This window comes from Ranitomeya imitator, chromosome 7 (genome assembly GCF_032444005.1).
Source record: "Ranitomeya imitator isolate aRanImi1 chromosome 7, aRanImi1.pri, whole genome shotgun sequence".
NCBI classification, from domain to species: domain Eukaryota; kingdom Metazoa; phylum Chordata; class Amphibia; order Anura; family Dendrobatidae; genus Ranitomeya; species Ranitomeya imitator.
Genome location: NC_091288.1, coordinates 107,038,006 through 107,055,554, shown reverse-complemented (window position 1 = coordinate 107,055,554; position 17,549 = coordinate 107,038,006). Strand labels below are relative to the sequence as shown.

Here is a 17,549-nt window from a genome sequence, read left to right as displayed (position 1 = left end):
GAGAGAATTTGAGTCCAAGGAGAGGTTTCACATGTACCCATTCAGATGGAGACGTTTATTCTCAGCGAGGTAGGTTTAGAGTAGGACCTCGTATAAGAGAGATGCCGTAAAGTGGCTACGAGGTACACATAAAATTGGCCATTTTTATGCGCTAAAAGCTCTCATTTTTCATATTTCTAGTGCAGTAATGCAGTTTAAATTTCGTGTTTTCAAGTTTGCATGTTTTGGAGCTGCAGTGTGCTGCCCTATTTATTTAACTATATACGAGTTGGCGACTCTGGGTTCAGCACCTGTTCACACTCAGTCTATGTTTGGATGTGCAGATCAGGTTTTTTGAAATGTATTCTCTAGCCTTCTGATCGTGCACTCCCTGCCTCCTAGCTTCAGGTGTTTTAATTATAGTAGGTCCAATACCCCTCCACAGTGAGAGAGAATTTGAGTCCAAGGAGAGGTTTCACATGTACCCATTCAGATGGAGACGTTTATTCTCAGCGAGGTAGGTTTAGAGTAGGACCTCGTATAAGAGAGATGCCGTAAAGTGGCTACGAGGTACACATAAAATTGGCCATTTTTATGCGCTAAAAGCTCTCATTTTTCATATTTCTAGTGCAGTAATGCAGTTTAAATTTTGTGTTTTCAAGTTTGCATGTTTTGGCACTGCAGTGTGCTGCCCTATTTATTTAACTATATACGAGTTGGCGACTCTGGGTTCAGCACCTGTTCACACTCAGTCTATGTTTGGATGTGCAGATCAGGTTTTTTTAAATGTATTCTCTAGCCTTCTGATCGTGCACTCCCTGCCTCCTAGCTTCAGGTGTTTTAATTATAGTAGGTCCAATACCCCTCCACAGTGAGAGAGAATTTGAGTCCAAGGAGAGGTTTCACATGTACCCATTCAGATGGAGACGTTTATTCTCAGCGAGGTAGGTTTAGAGTAGGACCTCGTATAAGAGAGATGCCGTAAAGTGGCTACGAGGTACACATAAAATTGGCCATTTTTATGCGCTAAAAGCTCTCATTTTTCATATTTCTAGTGCAGTAATGCAGTTTAAATTTCGTGTTTTCAAGTTTGCATGTTTTGGCGCTGCAGTGTGCTGCCCTATTTATTTAAAAAATAAAAAATAAACATACTCACCATCTGAAGAGCCCGTTGTAGTTCCGGCGCTTGTGTGCGGTGTCCGGTCCCAGGATTGGTATGAGCGCAGGACCTTCCATGATGTCGCGGTCACATGACCGTGACGTCGCGGTCACATGACCGTGACATCATGGAAGATCCTTCTCTCATGGCATCTTTGGAAGCAGAACCTGCCGCTTGCAGTGCCGAGGAGAGGACGCGATGGCGGAAGGTGAGAATAAGGTTTTTTTTTTATTATTATTATTTTTAACATTAGATCGTTTTACTATTGATGCTGCATACGCAGAAACAATAGTAAAAAGTTGGGGACACACAGGGTTAATAGCGGCGGTAACAGAGTGCGTTACCCGCGGCATAACGCGGTCCATTACTGCCGGCATTAACCCTGTGTTAGCGGTGACCAGAGGGGAGTATGCGGGCGACAGGCACTGACTGCGGGGAGTAAGGAGCGGCCATTTTCTTCCGGACTGTGCCCGTCACTGATTGGTCACGGCAGCCATGACAGGCAGCTGCCGAGACCAATCAGCGAATGAATAACCGTGACAGACAGAAGGACAGACGGAAGTGACCCTTAGACATTTTATAGTAGATTTTAAGATACTATTTACTTATTATGATGTTATTATGAATCCAGTGATTTTAAATTGAAGATATAATTACTGTGGGTTCCTTGGGATATTTCCTGACTGTGATGTTCAGATGCTATCCTCCATGACTCCTTTAGTGCAGGAGAATTCTGACATTATTGGACACAGAAAAATCATTGGGTCATCTCTAGTGTTGAGCGATACTTTCCGATATTTGAAAGTATCGGTATCGGATGGTATCGGCCGATACCAGTAAAATATCGGATCTCGCCGATACCGATACCCGATACCAATACAAGTCAATGGGACACAAATGTCAGAATGTATCCTCGATGGTTCCCAGGGTCTGAAGGAAAGAAAACTCTCCTTCAGGCCCTGGGATCCATATTAATGGAAAAAATTAAGAATAAAAATAAAAAATATGGCTATACTCACCCCTCCGAAGAACCCTGGCTGTCACCGCTGCAAGCGTCCACCTCTGTTCCCGAGAATTGCAGAGAGTGAAGGACCTTCGATGACGTCGCGGTCAGCTGACCGGTCACCTGACTGCTCACGTGACCGCTCACCTGACCGTGACATCATCGAAGGTCCTTCACTCACTACATTCTCAGGAACGGAGGCGGACGCTCGCAGCGGTGACAGCCAGGGTTCGTCGGAGGGGTGAGTATAGCCATATTTTTTATTTTTATTTTTTACATTAATATGGATCCCAGGGCCTGAAGGAGAGTTTCCTCTCCTTCAGACCCTTGGAACCATACGCACCGCACACTCCGATACCAATTTCCGATATCACAAAAATATCGGAACTCGGTATCAGAATTCCGATACAGCAAGTATCGGCCGATACCCGATACTTGCAGTATCGGAATGCTCAACACTAGTCATCTCTAGTTAGCATCAGTGATAATCATTGTTATCTGTTTACACTGTGTGCAGAATTATTAGGCAAGTTGTATTTTAGAGGATTATTTTTATTATTGATCAACAACTATGTTCTCAATCAACCCAAAAGACTCATAAATATCAAAGCTTAATATTCTTGGAAGTTGGAGTTTTTTTTTTTTTTTAGATTTGGCTATCTTGGGAGGATATCTGCTTGTGCAGGTAACTATTAGGCTGCTGTCACACTAGCAGTATTTGGTCAGTATTGTACATCCGTATTTCCAAGCCAAAACCAGGAGTGGGTGATAAATGCAGAAGTGGTGCATATGTTTATATTACAAATACTGATGTAAAATACTGGCCAAATACTTCTAGTGTGACAGCAGCCTTACTGTGCAGAATTATTAGGCAACTTAATAAAAACCAAACATATTCCCATCTTACTTGTTTATTTTCACAAGGTAAACAAATATAACTGCACAAAATTTAGAAATAAACATTTCTGACATGCAAAAACAAAACCCCAAAAAATTAGGGACCAACATAGCCACCTTTCTTTATGATGACACTCAACAGCCTTCCATCCATAGATTCTGTCAGTTGCTTGATCAGTTTACGATGAACATTGCGTGCAGCAGCCACCACAGCCTCCCAGATACTGTTCCGAGAGGTGTACTGTTTTCCCTCCCTGTAGATCTCACATTTTATGTGAGACCACAGGTTTTCTATGGGGTTCAGATCAGGTGAACAAGGGGGCCATGTCATTATTTTTTCTTCTTTGAGACCTTTACTGGCCAGCCACGCTGTGGAGTAGTTGGAGGCATGTGATGGAGCATTGCCCTGCATGAAAATCATGTTTTTCTTGAACGATACCAACTTCCTGTACCACTGCTTGAAGAAGTTTTCTTTCAGAAACTGGCAGTAAGTCTGGGAGCTGAGCTTCGCTCCATCCTCAAACCAAAAAGGTCCCACAAGTTCATCTTTGATGATACCAGCCCATACCAGTACCCAACCTCCACCTTGCTGGCGTTTGAGTCGGAGTGGAGCTCTCTGCCCTTTGCTAATCCAGCCTCTGACCCATCCATCTGGCCCATCAAGTGTCACTCTCATTTCATCAGTCCGTAAAACCTTTGAAAAGTCAGTCTTATGATATTTCTTGGCCCAGTCTTGACGTTTTATCTTATGTTTCTTGTTCAAAGGTGGTCATTTTTCAGCCTTTCTTACCTTGGCCATGTCCCTGAGTATTGCACAGCTTGTGCTTTTTATTACTCCAGTAACGTTGCAGCTCTGAAATATGGCAAAACTGGTGGCAAATGGGATCTTGGCAGCATCACGCTTGATTTTCCTCAATTCATGTGCAGTTATTTTGCGCCTTTTTTGCCCAACACGCTTCTTGCGACCCTGTTGCTATTTGCCATGAAACGCTTGATTGTTCAGTGATCACGCTTCAAAAGTTTGGCAATTTCAAGACTGCAATTGCAAGACATCTCACAATTTTGAACTTTTCAAAGCCTGTCAAATCTCTCTTCTGACCCATTTTGACAAAGGAAAGGAAGTTGCCTAATAATTAAGCACATCTTTATATAGGGTTTTGATGTCATTAGACAACACCCCTCCTCATTACAGAGATGCACATCACCTGATTTACTTAATTGCTAGTTGGCTCTCAAGCCTGAACAGCTTGGAGTAGGACAACATGTATAAAAAGGATCATGTGATCATAATACAACTAGCCTACTAATTCTGCACACAGTGCAAGATATCATCTTACTCAGACACCCTCTATCACATGGAGACGCTCTCGTAATTTGGGAGATATTATAACTCAAAGTCACTATATTCCTCCTAGGGACAGTAAATACTTGTTTGGGAGTAAAGGTCCACCATGGGGATCATATGCCTGTGGTACATGTTCAATCTGCAAATACATCCTCAATACTACTCTTTTCTCAAATGCTAAGGGAGATAAATCCTTTAGGATTGTCCATCACATCTCATGTAATATGGAATGTGTGATATACCATCTTACATGCCCTTGCAAATTAATCTATATAGGCATGACCACTAGAACCTTAAAGGTTCGTATACAAGAGCATGTGTGGGATATTACCAATGCTAAAAAAGCAGATGGTGAATATGAGAATCTTAAAAATATTCCTAAACACTTCCGAGAACATCATGGCTGTAACCCTAGGGGTCTTAGAGTCTGTGGTATTGACAGAGTCTATATGGGTAATAGAGGGGGTGATGCTAAACGTAAGCTTCTGCAAATAGAAACAAAATGTATACTCTGATTAATTATTTCCAATCACTGCCTTTTTACACCCAGACGCATAGCCCACGCGCGCTGCCGTGGTCTCGGGCTTGGCGCGGTGTCCGGTCACTGTGATTACCATGGGGATGACTTTGTCCAGTGTTTGAAAAGTCCTTCTTTATATGATAGTGGCTGGCTAATTTTTAAGCTTTCTATTGGTTAACTGCTATTTGCGAAGCCCTCCTCTGGTAATGTCATGAGTATTACAACACTAGTGGGACGCTACACACCGGTCCTCCATTAAATTTTAATTGTATGCACTATATAGGGAACTTCGTCTGTCGCACTAGCCACACCTCCTGACGAAGCTGATCGGGCGAAACGCGCGTCGAGGAGCCTGGCAGCATGGCAGCAAGATTTACCCACCATCTACAGATCAACCATGGCTACAGGCATAGCAAGCTAATATGCTACATCTTAACCCCTTAGTGACGGAGCCAAATTTTTGAAATCTGATCAGTGTCAATTTATGTGGTAATAACTCTGTAGCGCTTCAACAAATCCCAGTGATTTTGAGATTGTTATTTCGTGACACATTATACTTTATGATATTGGTAAATTTAGGTCAATATGTTTTGTGTTTATTTATAAAAAATATCACAAATTTGAGAAAAATGTTAAAAAATTAGCAATTTTCAAAATTTGAATGATTATCCTTTTAATCCAGATGGTCATACCACAGCAAACCATTAATAAATAACATTTCCCACATGTCGGCTTTACATCAGCATCATTTGTAAAATGTTATTTTCATTTTTTAGCATTTTAGGTGGTTTAAAAATGTAGCAGCAATTTTTCATTTTTTCAAGGAAATTATCCATGTTTGAAGTGACTTTAGGGGGTCTCATATATTGGGAAACCCCCAAACGTGATACCATTTTAAAAACAGCACCCCCTGACATATTGAAAACTATTGTCAGGTAGTTTATTAACCCTTCAGGTGCTTTACAGGAATTAATGCAAAGTGGTATGACAGAAATGAAAATGTGTCTTTTTACCACCTAAATGCCTCTAACTTCTGAAGAGATTACTACAGCCGTCAGACTCTAAGGCCGCTATTTGGTCATGAATTGCCATCACAAACATCAGGACCACAAAATCATGATCTGATGGCACCAATTTGGGTAAAGAGGAAGCCTCACACTCTGTTAACCATATATAATGATGTAGTCACTATTTACAGCAGCATCTAATGGGTTAAACAGATTTGGATGGTGCAAACACTGATCATGGCTGATGCAGAAAGTTATCAGCTATAGTGCACAACCGACAGATGCTGGATTGTTACCTCTATGGGGAGGCTATTCTCTTATATGTCAGGTCAGTTAAAAGGCGTATTGGCTGTCATTAAGGGTTTTAATATATTTACCTTTTTGGGTTAGAGTTTTAACTGGTCAGTGTTAGGGGTCGAATATTCGTGCTGATGCTCTCTCTCGCTCCCTTATGTCAACTGAAGAGGAGGAAGAGGAGCCTCGGCTTATTGTTCCCTCTGAGAGCCTGAGAACCGTAGCACCGGTTTCGCTTGAGTCTGTGCCTCCGGGCAAGACTTTTGTGCCCATTAATTTGCGACCGGAGGTTCTCTCTTGGGCTCATTCGTCCAGAGTGGGTGGACACTTTGGGACAAAGAGGACATCTGAGCTACTGGCGAGGACGTACTGGTGGCCGCATATGGTCCGGGATGTCAGGGATTATATTCTGGCGTGTGTCTCCTGCGCCAAAAATAAATCTCCGCGTCAAAGGCCAGCTGGGTTGCTCTATCCCTTGCCGGTGGCAGATAGGCCCTGGGAGATGGTCGGGATGGACTTTGTCGTGGGTTTGCCCAAGTCTCGCGGCTGTACCATCATTTGGGTCATCACCGATCATTTCTCGAAAATGGTGCATTTGGTGCCGCTACCACGGATACCTTCTGCACGGGCCTTGGCTGCGTTGTTCATTAAGCACATCTTCCGCCTACATGGTATGCCTGACAAAATTGTCAGTGACCGGGGTCCCCAGTTTGCGTCTCGGTTCTGGAGAGAGCTGTGTCGTCTTCTCAGTATTGAGTTGAATCTCTCTTCCGCTTATCATCCCGAGACGAATGGGTTGGTAGAGAGGGCCAACCAGACCTTGGTCACATACCTGCGACATTTTGTTTCAGCCAGGCAGGATGACTGGGCATCCTTGCTATCATGGGCAGAGTTTGCGCTGAACAATGCCGTAGCCGACTCCACTGGACAAACCCCATTCCTCCTCAACTATGGTCAGCATCCACGGGTACCTGTGCCTATGCCCGTATCTTCCGCAGACTCCAGGGTGGCAGACTGGGCTGTGGAGGCACGGGATATTTGGGACCGCACTCAGGATGCCATTCGGGCCTCTAAGGAGAGAATGAGGTCCTCCGCCGATGCTCATCGGCGCCCCGCCCCGTCCTTTGCTCCTGGCAACTTGGTGTGGCTCTCCGCCCGTAACATCAGGCTGCGAGTTGAGTCCACTAAATTTGCTCCTCGCTACTTGGGTCCCTTCAAGGTCCTCGAACAGGTTAATCCTGTGGTCTACCGTCTGGCCCTTCCTCCACGCCTTGGTATCACTGACACCTTTCATGTGTCCCTCCTTAAGCCCGTATACATGTCTCGGTTTTCTGAGTCATCTGCCGGGGCATCGGGTTCGTCTACGGACGATTTCGAGGTGAACGCTATCTTGGGGTGCAAGGTGGTACGTGGCAAAAAAATTTTTTTGGTGGACTGGAAGGGTTACGGCCCTGAGGATAGGTCCTGGGAGCCTGCTGAGCACATTCGGGCTCCGCAGCTCATTGCTGCCTTCGAACGTAGCGAGGCCCAAGGAGGGGGGGGCCCTAGGAGGGTGGGTAATGTTAGGGGTCGAGTTCCCGCTTCTGCACAGGGGGAATCTCGAGCCACCTCCGCTGCGGTTTCCCATTCTTGTCCAGCCGCAGTGGAGTCTGCTCAGCAAGGACGTCGGTCCCAGCGTCTTGCTCATTCTCACTCTGTTCTGAGAGTTACTGCTGCTTCTCCAGTCTCTGCTATTAAAGTCTGTGCTGGTCAGCAGCGAGCGGACTTCTCTGGGACTAAGTCCTTGTCTGCACGTACTGAGCATGCCCAGCGTAAGGTCTCCCGTTGGAGATCGAGGGTCATGTGCTCAGGCTCTGCAGCACATTCCATTGGTCCTCTTGGCAGGTCCTAGAAGGGCAAAAGTGCTGTGGCCACTTCCTGTGCTGCTGCTATATAAACTGCGCATGACCGCACAGCCATGCGCTAGTATTGTCAAACAATTGCTAATGTGTGTATGTTGTGAGTGCAAGTCGTCCTTGGATACCCCTACCCTATAGTATGACTGTTCGCGGAAGGTGTATGCTACCTAGCGCCCGACTTATCCTACAGCACTAGTCACACATTATAGCGTCCAGTTGCTGTGACCGCCAGTACGGCGCCGTGCACTTCCTCTGTGCTTTCCTTACCCAAGCCTGGGTGGTTAGTGGCGTTCGTCAGTGCGGCACTGCATGCTCTTCTGTTTCATTTCACACCCAGTTGCGGTGTTGCGCCAGCAAGGGTCTAATCGGACTTCAATCCCAGTTGGGATTGAGTTCGCTGACTACTTGCTCGCGCTTTAGGTGCAGTACCGCGGTCCTGTGCCTTAACAGGATTGCTTCTTTCACGCTGGGTGAGGTTAACCCACGCGTGTATACTCTAGTGTACCGCCATATAGTCTGCTAATTGCTAGCAGCAGGTTTTCACCTGCACGGTGGACCCCGGACTGCGAACGCATCTGTACCATCTATCTTGGTGCGTTCCGCCAGTCCTAACAGAATACTAGCGCCAGGGTCTGGCTAGTAAAATGGCGGACGACTAGCGTTTACAGCAGTACATCCAGCAGCTGGAGGGAAGGTTGGTGGCTCTTGAGTGTTCAACCTCAGCTGTGGATGTTACTGCTGTCGCTGTTCAGGCTGCAAGTGTGGCTGCAGCTACCTTGTCCACTGCCGCTCCTGTACCGACGCTATCTCGCCTCCCGCTACCAGAGAAATTTTCTGGTGACAGTAAGTCCTGTAGGGGTTTCGTGAGTCAGTGCTCAATACATCTCGAGCTTCTGGCCTTTCTTTTCCCTACAGAGCGGGCTAAGGTGGGCTTTATAATTTCCTTATTGTCGGACAGGGCGTTGCAGTGGGCTACGCCGCTGTGGGAGCGTGGCGATCATGTGGTGCAGAGTGCTCCGTTATTCCTGAGCACTCTGAATCAGGTCTTTCTAGGACCTCGTGTCACCCATGACACGGCGCTCCAACTGTTGGCACTGACTCAGGGCTCGTCCTTGGTCAGCCTTTTTGCCGTCCATTTCCGCACTCTGGCATCTGAGCTGGAGTGGTCGGATAAAGCCCTTATCCCTATATTTTGGAGGGGGCTGGCTGACCACGTTAAGGATGCTCTGGCCACTAGGGAGATTCCCGCCACACTGGAGGAGTTAATAGCAGTATCTACTCGCATTGACCTCCGTTTTCACGAGCGGAGGTTAGAGCGAGCCCAGTGTAGGCAGAGGTTTCGGCTGGCTCCCACCTTCGCCAAACCTTTGGAATCTCCAGTCCAGGCTCCTGAGTTCCAGGAACCTAAGGTGGTGTCACGAGCGGGATCTAAGTCCCAGACCGCTCGTGCACTCCAGGGTTGCCATGTTTACCAACAGTCAGGACATCTTGCCACCAGATGTCATCAGCGGTCGAGGAAACGTCAGCGTCTAGTGGTAGTAGGTGGAGGTGCACTAGACACTGCGACGTTTGCCTCCAAATTGTTCTTTAAAGGGACAATTACCTTTGGCTCATCCTCCCACTCGGTAGACCTCTGCATGGATTCTGGGGCGGAGGGCAATTTTATGTCTTCTGCCTTCGCCCAATGTCACGCAATACCCCTGGTTATGCTATCTCAACCAGTAACGGTACGAGTGGTGAATGGGTCGACACTCCCCGCACAGATAACACATCAGACCATCCCTGTTACTCTGTCCCTGTCGCCATCCCATCAGGAGATTATTTCTCTGCTCGTCATTCCTGAGGGTATTGATGAGGTCCTGTTGGAGATACCTTGGCTACGGTACCACTCTCCTCACATCGAGTGGTCCTCAGGCAGAATTCTGGGATGGAGTGAATCATGTGGGGGTAGGTGTCACCGAGAGTGCGTTCAGGTTGCTACTACTGAGGTACCTGCAGATCTATCCTCTCTCCCCAAGCAATATTGGTCTTACACAGACGTGTTCTCCAAGAAGGCGGCGGAGACCCTTCTGCCCCATCGCCCCTATGACTGTCCTATCGATCTCTTGCCTGGTGCGGAGCCTCCCCGGGGTCGAGTTTATCCATTATCTCTCCCGGAGACGGAGGCCATGTCTCAGTACATTCAAGAGAATCTGGCAAGAGGGTTTATCAGGAAGTCAGTGTCACCTGCTGGGGCAGGGTTCTTCTTCGTGCAGAAGAAGAATGGGGAGCTACGTCCATGCATAGACTACAGGGGTCTTAACGCTATCACCGTTAAGAACAAGTATCCTTTGCCCTTGATATCTGAGCTCTTCGATAGGCTTCGGGGAGCAAGGGTATTTACTAAATTAGATCTGCGGGGTGCTTACAACCTAATTCGCATCCGTGAGGGGGACGAATGGAAAACGGCGTTTAACACCAGAGATGGGCACTATGAGTATCTGGTGATGCCCTTCGGGCTCTGTAATGCCCCAGCCGTTTTTCAAGACTTTGTCAACGACATCTTCCGGGATATGCTTTCCACCTCAGTTGTAGTCTATCTGGATGATATTCTCATCTTTTCTCCAGATATTGACTCCCACCGGAGAGATGTTGGCAGAGTCTTCGACCTCCTACGGGCAAACTCTCTTTACGCTAAGTTGGAGAAGTGTATGTTTGAGCAGGAGTCTTTGCCGTTCCTGGGCTATATCATCTCCGCCCAGGGATTGGCTATGGATCCTGCCAAACTACAGGCTGTGATGGACTGGCAAGAGCCCCATTCTCTTAAAGCGGTGCAGCGCTTTATGGGGTTCATTAACTATTACCGCCAGTTCATTCCCCACTTCTCAACTCTGGTAGCTCCCTTGGTAGCCCTCACCAAGAAGGGAGCGAATCCTAAATTGTGGTCGGAAGAGGTCTCCAAGGCCTTCACTTCTATTAAGTCCCACTTTGCTAGCGCTCCCATCTTACATCGTCCCGATGTGGATAAGCTATTCCTAATGGAGGTGGATGCCTCGTCCGTTGGTGCTGGAGCAGTCCTCTACCAGAAGGATGCTCAAGGTCGGAAGCATCCATGCTTCTTCTTCTCTAAGACTTTCTCGCCAGCGGAGAGAAACTACTCCATCGGGGATAGGGAGCTGCTAGCAATGAAGTTGGCCTTTTCAGAGTGGAGACATCTTCTGGAAGGTGCGCGGTTTCCCTTCCAGGTTTACACTGACCACAAAAATTTGGTCTACTTACAGACAGCCCAGCGGCTAAATTCTCGCCAAGCCAGATGGTCCTTGTTCTTTTCCCGGTTCCACTTTTCTCTTCATTTTCTCGCCGGGGAGAAGAATATTCGTGCTGATGCTCTCTCTCGCTCCCTTATGTCAACTGAAGAGGAGGAAGAGGAGCCTCGGCTTATTGTTCCCTCTGAGAGCCTGAGAACCGTAGCACCGGTTTCGCTTGAGTCTGTGCCTCCGGGCAAGACTTTTGTGCCCATTAATTTGCGACCGGAGGTTCTCTCTTGGGCTCATTCGTCCAGAGTGGGTGGACACTTTGGGACAAAGAGGACATCTGAGCTACTGGCGAGGACGTACTGGTGGCCGCATATGGTCCGGGATTTCAGGGATTATATTCTGGCGTGTGTCTCCTTCGCCAAAAATAAATCTCCGCGTCAAAGGCCAGCTGGGTTGCTCTATCCCTTGCCGGTGGCAGATAGGCCCTGGGAGATGGTCGGGATGGACTTTGTCGTGGGTTTGCCCAAGTCTCGCGGCTGTACCATCATTTGGGTCATCACCGATCATTTCTCGAAAATGGTGCATTTGGTGCCGCTACCACGGTTACCTTCTGTACGGGCCTTGGCTGCGTTGTTCATTAAGCACATCTTCCGCCTACATGGTATGCCTGACAAAATTGTCAGTGACCGGGGTCCCCAGTTTGCGTCTCGGTTCTGGAGAGAGCTGTGTCGTCTTCTCAGTATTGAGTTGAATCTCTCTTCCGCTTATCATCCCGAGACGAATGGGTTGGTAGAGAGGGCCAACCAGACCTTGGTCACATACCTGCGACATTTTGTTTCAGCCAGGCAGGATGACTGGGCATCCTTGCTATCATGGGCAGAATTTGCGCTGAACAATGCCGTAGCCGACTCCACTGGACAAACCCCATTCCTCCTCAACTATGGTCAGCATCCACGGGTACCTGTGCCTATGCCCGTATCTTCCGCAGACTCCAGGGTGGCAGACTGGGCTGTGGAGGCACGGGATATTTGGGACCGCACTCAGGATGCCATTCGGGCCTCTAAGGAGAGAATGAGGTCCTCCGCCGATGCTCATCGGCGCCCCGCCCCGTCCTTTGCTCCTGGCGACTTGGTGTGGCTCTCCGCCCGTAACATAAGGCTGCGAGTTGAGTCCACTAAATTTGCTCCTCGCTACTTGGGTCCCTTCAAGGTCCTCGAACAGGTTAATCCTGTGGTCTACCGTCTGGCCCTTCCTCCACGCCTTGGTATCACTGACACCTTTCATGTGTCCCTCCTTAAGCCCGTATACATGTCTCGGTTTTCTGAGTCATCTGCCGGGACATCGGGTTCGTCTACGGACGATTTCGAGGTGAACGCTATCTTGGGGTGCAGGGTGGTACGTGGCAAAACATTTTTTTGGGTGGACTGGAAGGGTTACGGCCCTGAGGATAGGTCCTGGGAGCCTGCTGAGCACATTCGGGCTCCGCAGCTCATTGCTGCCTTCGAACGTAGCGAGGCCCAAGGAGGGGGGGGCCCTAGGAGGGTGGGTAATGTTAGGGGTCGAGTTCCCGCTTCTGCACAGGGGGAATCTCGAGCCACCTCCGCTGCGGTCTCCCATTCTTGTCCAGCCGCAGTGGAGTCTGCTCAGCAAGGACGTCGGTCCCAGCGTCTTGCTCATTCTCACTCTGTTCTGAGAGTTACTGCTGCTTCTCCAGTCTCTGCTATTAAAGTCTGTTCTGGTCAGCAGCGAGCGGACTTCTCTGGGACTAAGTCCTTGTCTGCACGTACTGAGCATGCCCAGCGTAAGGTCTCCCGTTGGAGATCGAGGGTCATGTGCTCAGGCTCTGCAGCACATTCCATTGGTCCTCTTGGCAGGTCCTAGAAGGGCAAAAGTGCTGTGGCCACTTCCTGTGCTGCTGCTATATAAACGGCACGGCCATGCGCTAGTATTGTCAAACAATTGCTAATGTGTGTATGTTGTGAGTGCAAGTCGTCCTTGGATACCCCTACCCTATAGTATGACTGTTCGCGGAAGGTGTATGGCTGCTACCTAGCGCCCGACTTATCCTACAGCACTAGTCACACATTATAGCGTCCAGTTGCTGTGACCGCCAGTACGGCGCCGTGCACTTCCTCTGTGCTTTCCTTACCCAAGCCTGGGTGGTTAGTGGCGTTCGTCAGTGCGGCACTGCATGCTCTTCTGTTTCATTTCACACCCAGTTGCGGTGTTGCGCCAGCAAGGGTCTAATCGGACTTCAATCCCAGTTGGGGTTGAGTTCGCTGACTACTTGCTCGCGCTTTAGGTGCGGTACCGCGGTCCTGTGCCTTAACAGGATTGCTTCTTTCACGCTGGGTGAGGTTAACCCACGCGTGTATACTCTAGTGTACCGCCATATAGTCTGCTAATTGCTAGCAGCAGGTTTTCACCTGCACGGTGGACCCCGGACTGCGAACGCATCTATACCATCTGTCTTGGTGCGTTCCGCCAGTCCTAACAGTCAGTTACTTCTCTGAATATGATATATTATGCCAGATTACTCATACCCTGTTTGAATATCTATACCAAGTCTATTATGACTTAAATGCCATGGCTGCATCTATGTATACATATAGAATCTCAGATTGGGGCTTTCTATACACAATGTAATTTAGTGTGGTGTGGGTTCTACCCTGCAGTTTGCTGCTTTGGCAAAATTATTTGTCTTCTGTTTTTTGTCTGTTTCTTGTGACTCTCACATATTTATTGATGATATGATGTTATCGTTTGAAATATTTAAATAAAGCTTATTACTTTTGCAAATTTTGTTGCTTCCATTATGCTATACAGTCAAAGAAACATAAATATGAGAACCTGGACTGTAGCACTATAGGTTTAAATGTTTTTTGCTGTAATGGGAGCAAAAATTTATTTTTGGAAGATAATTTATAGGTTGTGTAATTCTGCACACAGTGTAGTGTTTGACAGCTGCCAAACAAAAACATGCTATAAAAACCAGCTATAAATAGTAAATCAAACCCCCCTTTATCACCCACTTAAGGAAAAATAATAAAATAAAAAAAATGTATTTATTTCCATTTTCCATTAGGGTTAGGGTTAATGTTATGGTTAGGGCTAAAGTTAGGGTTGAGGCTAAAGTTAGGTTTAGGGTTGGGGCTAAAGTTAGGGTTAGGCTTGAGGCTAAAGTTAGGGTCAGAGATGGGGTTAGGGTTTGGATTACATTTATGGTTGGGATTAGGGTTGGGATTAGGGTTAGGGGTGTGTTAGAGTTAGAGGTATGTTTAGGGTTACGGATACGGTTGGGATTTGGGATAGGGGTGTGGTTAGGGTTGGGATTAGGGTTGTTGGCGTGTTCGGGTTAGGAGTGTGGATAGGATTATGGTTAGGGTTGTAATTAGGGTTAGGGGATGTTCGGGTTAGGGTTGGAGTTAGGATTGGGGTGTTTTTACTGTTTAGGCTTATCAGGGGCTCTCCAAACGCGACATGGCATCCAATCTCAATTCCAACCAATTCTGTGTTGAAAAAGTAAAATGTGCTCCTTCCCTTTCGAGCTATGCCATGCACCCAAACAGTGATTTACCCCCACATATGGGGAATCAGTGCACTCAGGACAAATTGGACAACAACTTTTGTGGTCCAATTCCTCTTGATACCCTTGGAAAAATACAAAACTTGGGGCTAAAATATCATTTTTGTGGAAATAAAATGATTTTTTATTTTCACGGCTCTGCGTTATAAACTTTAGTGACACACTTGGGGGTTGAAAGTTCTCAAGACACATCGAGATAAGTTCTTTTGGGGGTCTAGTTTCCAAAATTGGGTCACTAGTGGGGGGTTTCTACTGTTTAGGCACATCAGTGACTGCAAACGCAACATGATGCCCGCAGACCACTCCATCAAAGTTTGCATTCCAAAACACCACTACTTCCCTTCCAAACCCCGATGTGTACCCAAACAGTAGTTTCTCCTACATTTGGGGTATCAGCATACTTAGGACAAATTGGACAACAACTTTTTTGGTCCAATTTCTCCTGTTACCCTTGGGAAAATACAAAACTGGGGGCTAAAAAAATCTGTTCTGTGAAAAAAAAATATGATTTTTTATCTTTGTGGCTCTACATTATAAATTTCTGTGAAGCACTAGGGGGTTCAAAGTGCTCACCACACATCTAGATAAGTTCCTTAGGGGATCTACTTTACAAAATGTTTTCACTTGTGGGGAGTTTCCACTATTTAGGCACATCATGGGTTCTCCAAACTCGACATGGCATCCTATCTCAATTATAGTCAATTTTGCATTGAAAAGTCAAACGGCGTTCCTTCCCTTCCGAGCTCTGCCATGCGCCAAAACAGTAGTTTACTCCCACATATGGGGTATCTGCATACTCAGAATAAATTATACAACAACTTTTGGGGTCCTGTTTTTCTTGATACCCTTGGTGAAAAAAAAAACAAATTGGATCTGAATAAAAAAAATTTTTTTTTTTTTTTAAAAGTTAAATGTTCATTTTCTTAAACATCCCAAAAATTCCTGTGAAGCACCTGAAGGGTTAATAAACTTCTTGAATGTGGTGTTGAGCACTTTGAGGGGTTCAGTTTTTAGAATGGTGTTACTTTTGGGAATTTTCTATCATATAGACCCCTCAAAGTGACTTCAAATGTGATTTGGCCTCTAAAAAAAATGAGAAATCACTGGTCAACTTTTAACCCTTATAACTTCCTTAAAAAAAAAGTTGGTTCCAAAATTGTTCTGATGTAAAGTAGACATGTGGGAAATGTTACCTATTAAGTATTTTGTGTGACATATCTCTATGATTTAAGGGCATGAAAATTCAAAGTTGGAAAATTGAGAAATTTTTAAAATTGTCTCCACATTTCCCTTTTTTCACTAATAAACGCAAGTAATATCAAATAAATTTTACCATAATGTGAAGTAAAATATGTCACGAGAAAACACTGTCAGAATCACCGGGATCCATGGAAGCATTCCTGAAAGATTACCTCAAAAAAGGACAGTGGTCAAAATTGTAAAAATTGGCCCGGTCATTAACGTGCAAACCACCCTTGGGGGTTAAGGGGTTAAAGAAACTTTGTGTTTGAACTTTGTGGGTCACTGTCTCTTCACTGCATATGGTGCTACCGCAACATTACACTTAACATAGCATTTACATGAAGCAAATCATGTTCTGAAAAATACCCTCATACAGCTGTTTTAATCTCCAAAGTACAATGTTTATATCACCCAGAATCCAGAGACAGAAATTCTTGTTCTCAAATCTAAAATTTGTCCTAGCCTTTAAAAGTTTAGTAAAAAAAAGTTATTGATATATTATATACTAAATATAATTTAGTTTTTTTTATAAAATGAAAATATTACAAATTATGGCTTATTTTTAATAAACACTTACTTTGTTATTTTCAGTTGTTTCATTGGAAAACCTGAATTTCTTTCATTTTCTAAAGACACAATAGATTCTCTGATGCAATGTGTCAGTATGAAAGGTTTTGTTTAACATTTACATGCTGTTTGGGGGCCATTTAAATTACAGGTGTAAGCAAAGGCACAAATACAATAGACGCATAAAACACAGAACAAAGAGACTTTCCACAATAATGGAAATTGCTTTACATTTTGCCTACTGGAAAGAAAAACGTGTCAGCAGAACATGAAATGTATGCATCAGAGGATGTATATAAAGGCCATTTTATGTTAGCATGTTGCCATAGCATTCTCCGTGGATGAGCAGCCAAACAGGACAAAATGGGAAAGGTCAGTAGATACTTTAGTTTTTAAGCTATTATGTCTGTAAAGAGTAAAAACTTTTTTCATACATATTTTCAAGAATATTATTATGCACTTTTAAAAAAACACATTACGTTACAAAACATTAAGAACACCTGCATACAGATTTGGAACTTAAGCATATAGAAATGAAAAATATTTAACAGGACACTTATCCGCTATGTGCAATTAATAATAATAGCAGAGGCCCTTTTATTTCCCAGTTTCAGAGTTCGGAAAAAGTTGCCACCTCTAAAGACTAACACCTGGGCTCTGCCTATATACAGTAGAAACCAGAAGTTTACATACACCAGGGGTCTCAAACTCGGCTGGGTATATGGGCCGCACACAGAAAAACATTTAATTTCGGGGGCCGCATTATTTGCATGACAAAATGATATTTTTAGTGATACCATTTTTTTCTCTATACAC

At 45.6% G+C, this 17,549-nt stretch overlaps 2 protein-coding genes across 2 annotated transcripts in view; both read left to right on the top strand.

The window, feature by feature from the left end:
* The window catches only part of LOC138644847 (gamma-crystallin 1-like), a 404,828-nt gene that overhangs the window by 221,661 nt on the left and 165,618 nt on the right, over nt 1-17,549 (top strand). The window lies entirely within an intron of this gene.
* Nucleotides 1-17,549, top strand: part of LOC138644848 (gamma-crystallin-3-like) — a 241,728-nt gene that overhangs the window by 221,667 nt on the left and 2,512 nt on the right. The window contains exon 2 of the mRNA XM_069733736.1: nt 17,056-17,105. Coding sequence (XP_069589837.1) covers nt 17,097-17,105 — 9 coding nt within the window. The 5' untranslated portion in view covers nt 17,056-17,096. The remainder of the gene's footprint in view (nt 1-17,055; nt 17,106-17,549) is intronic.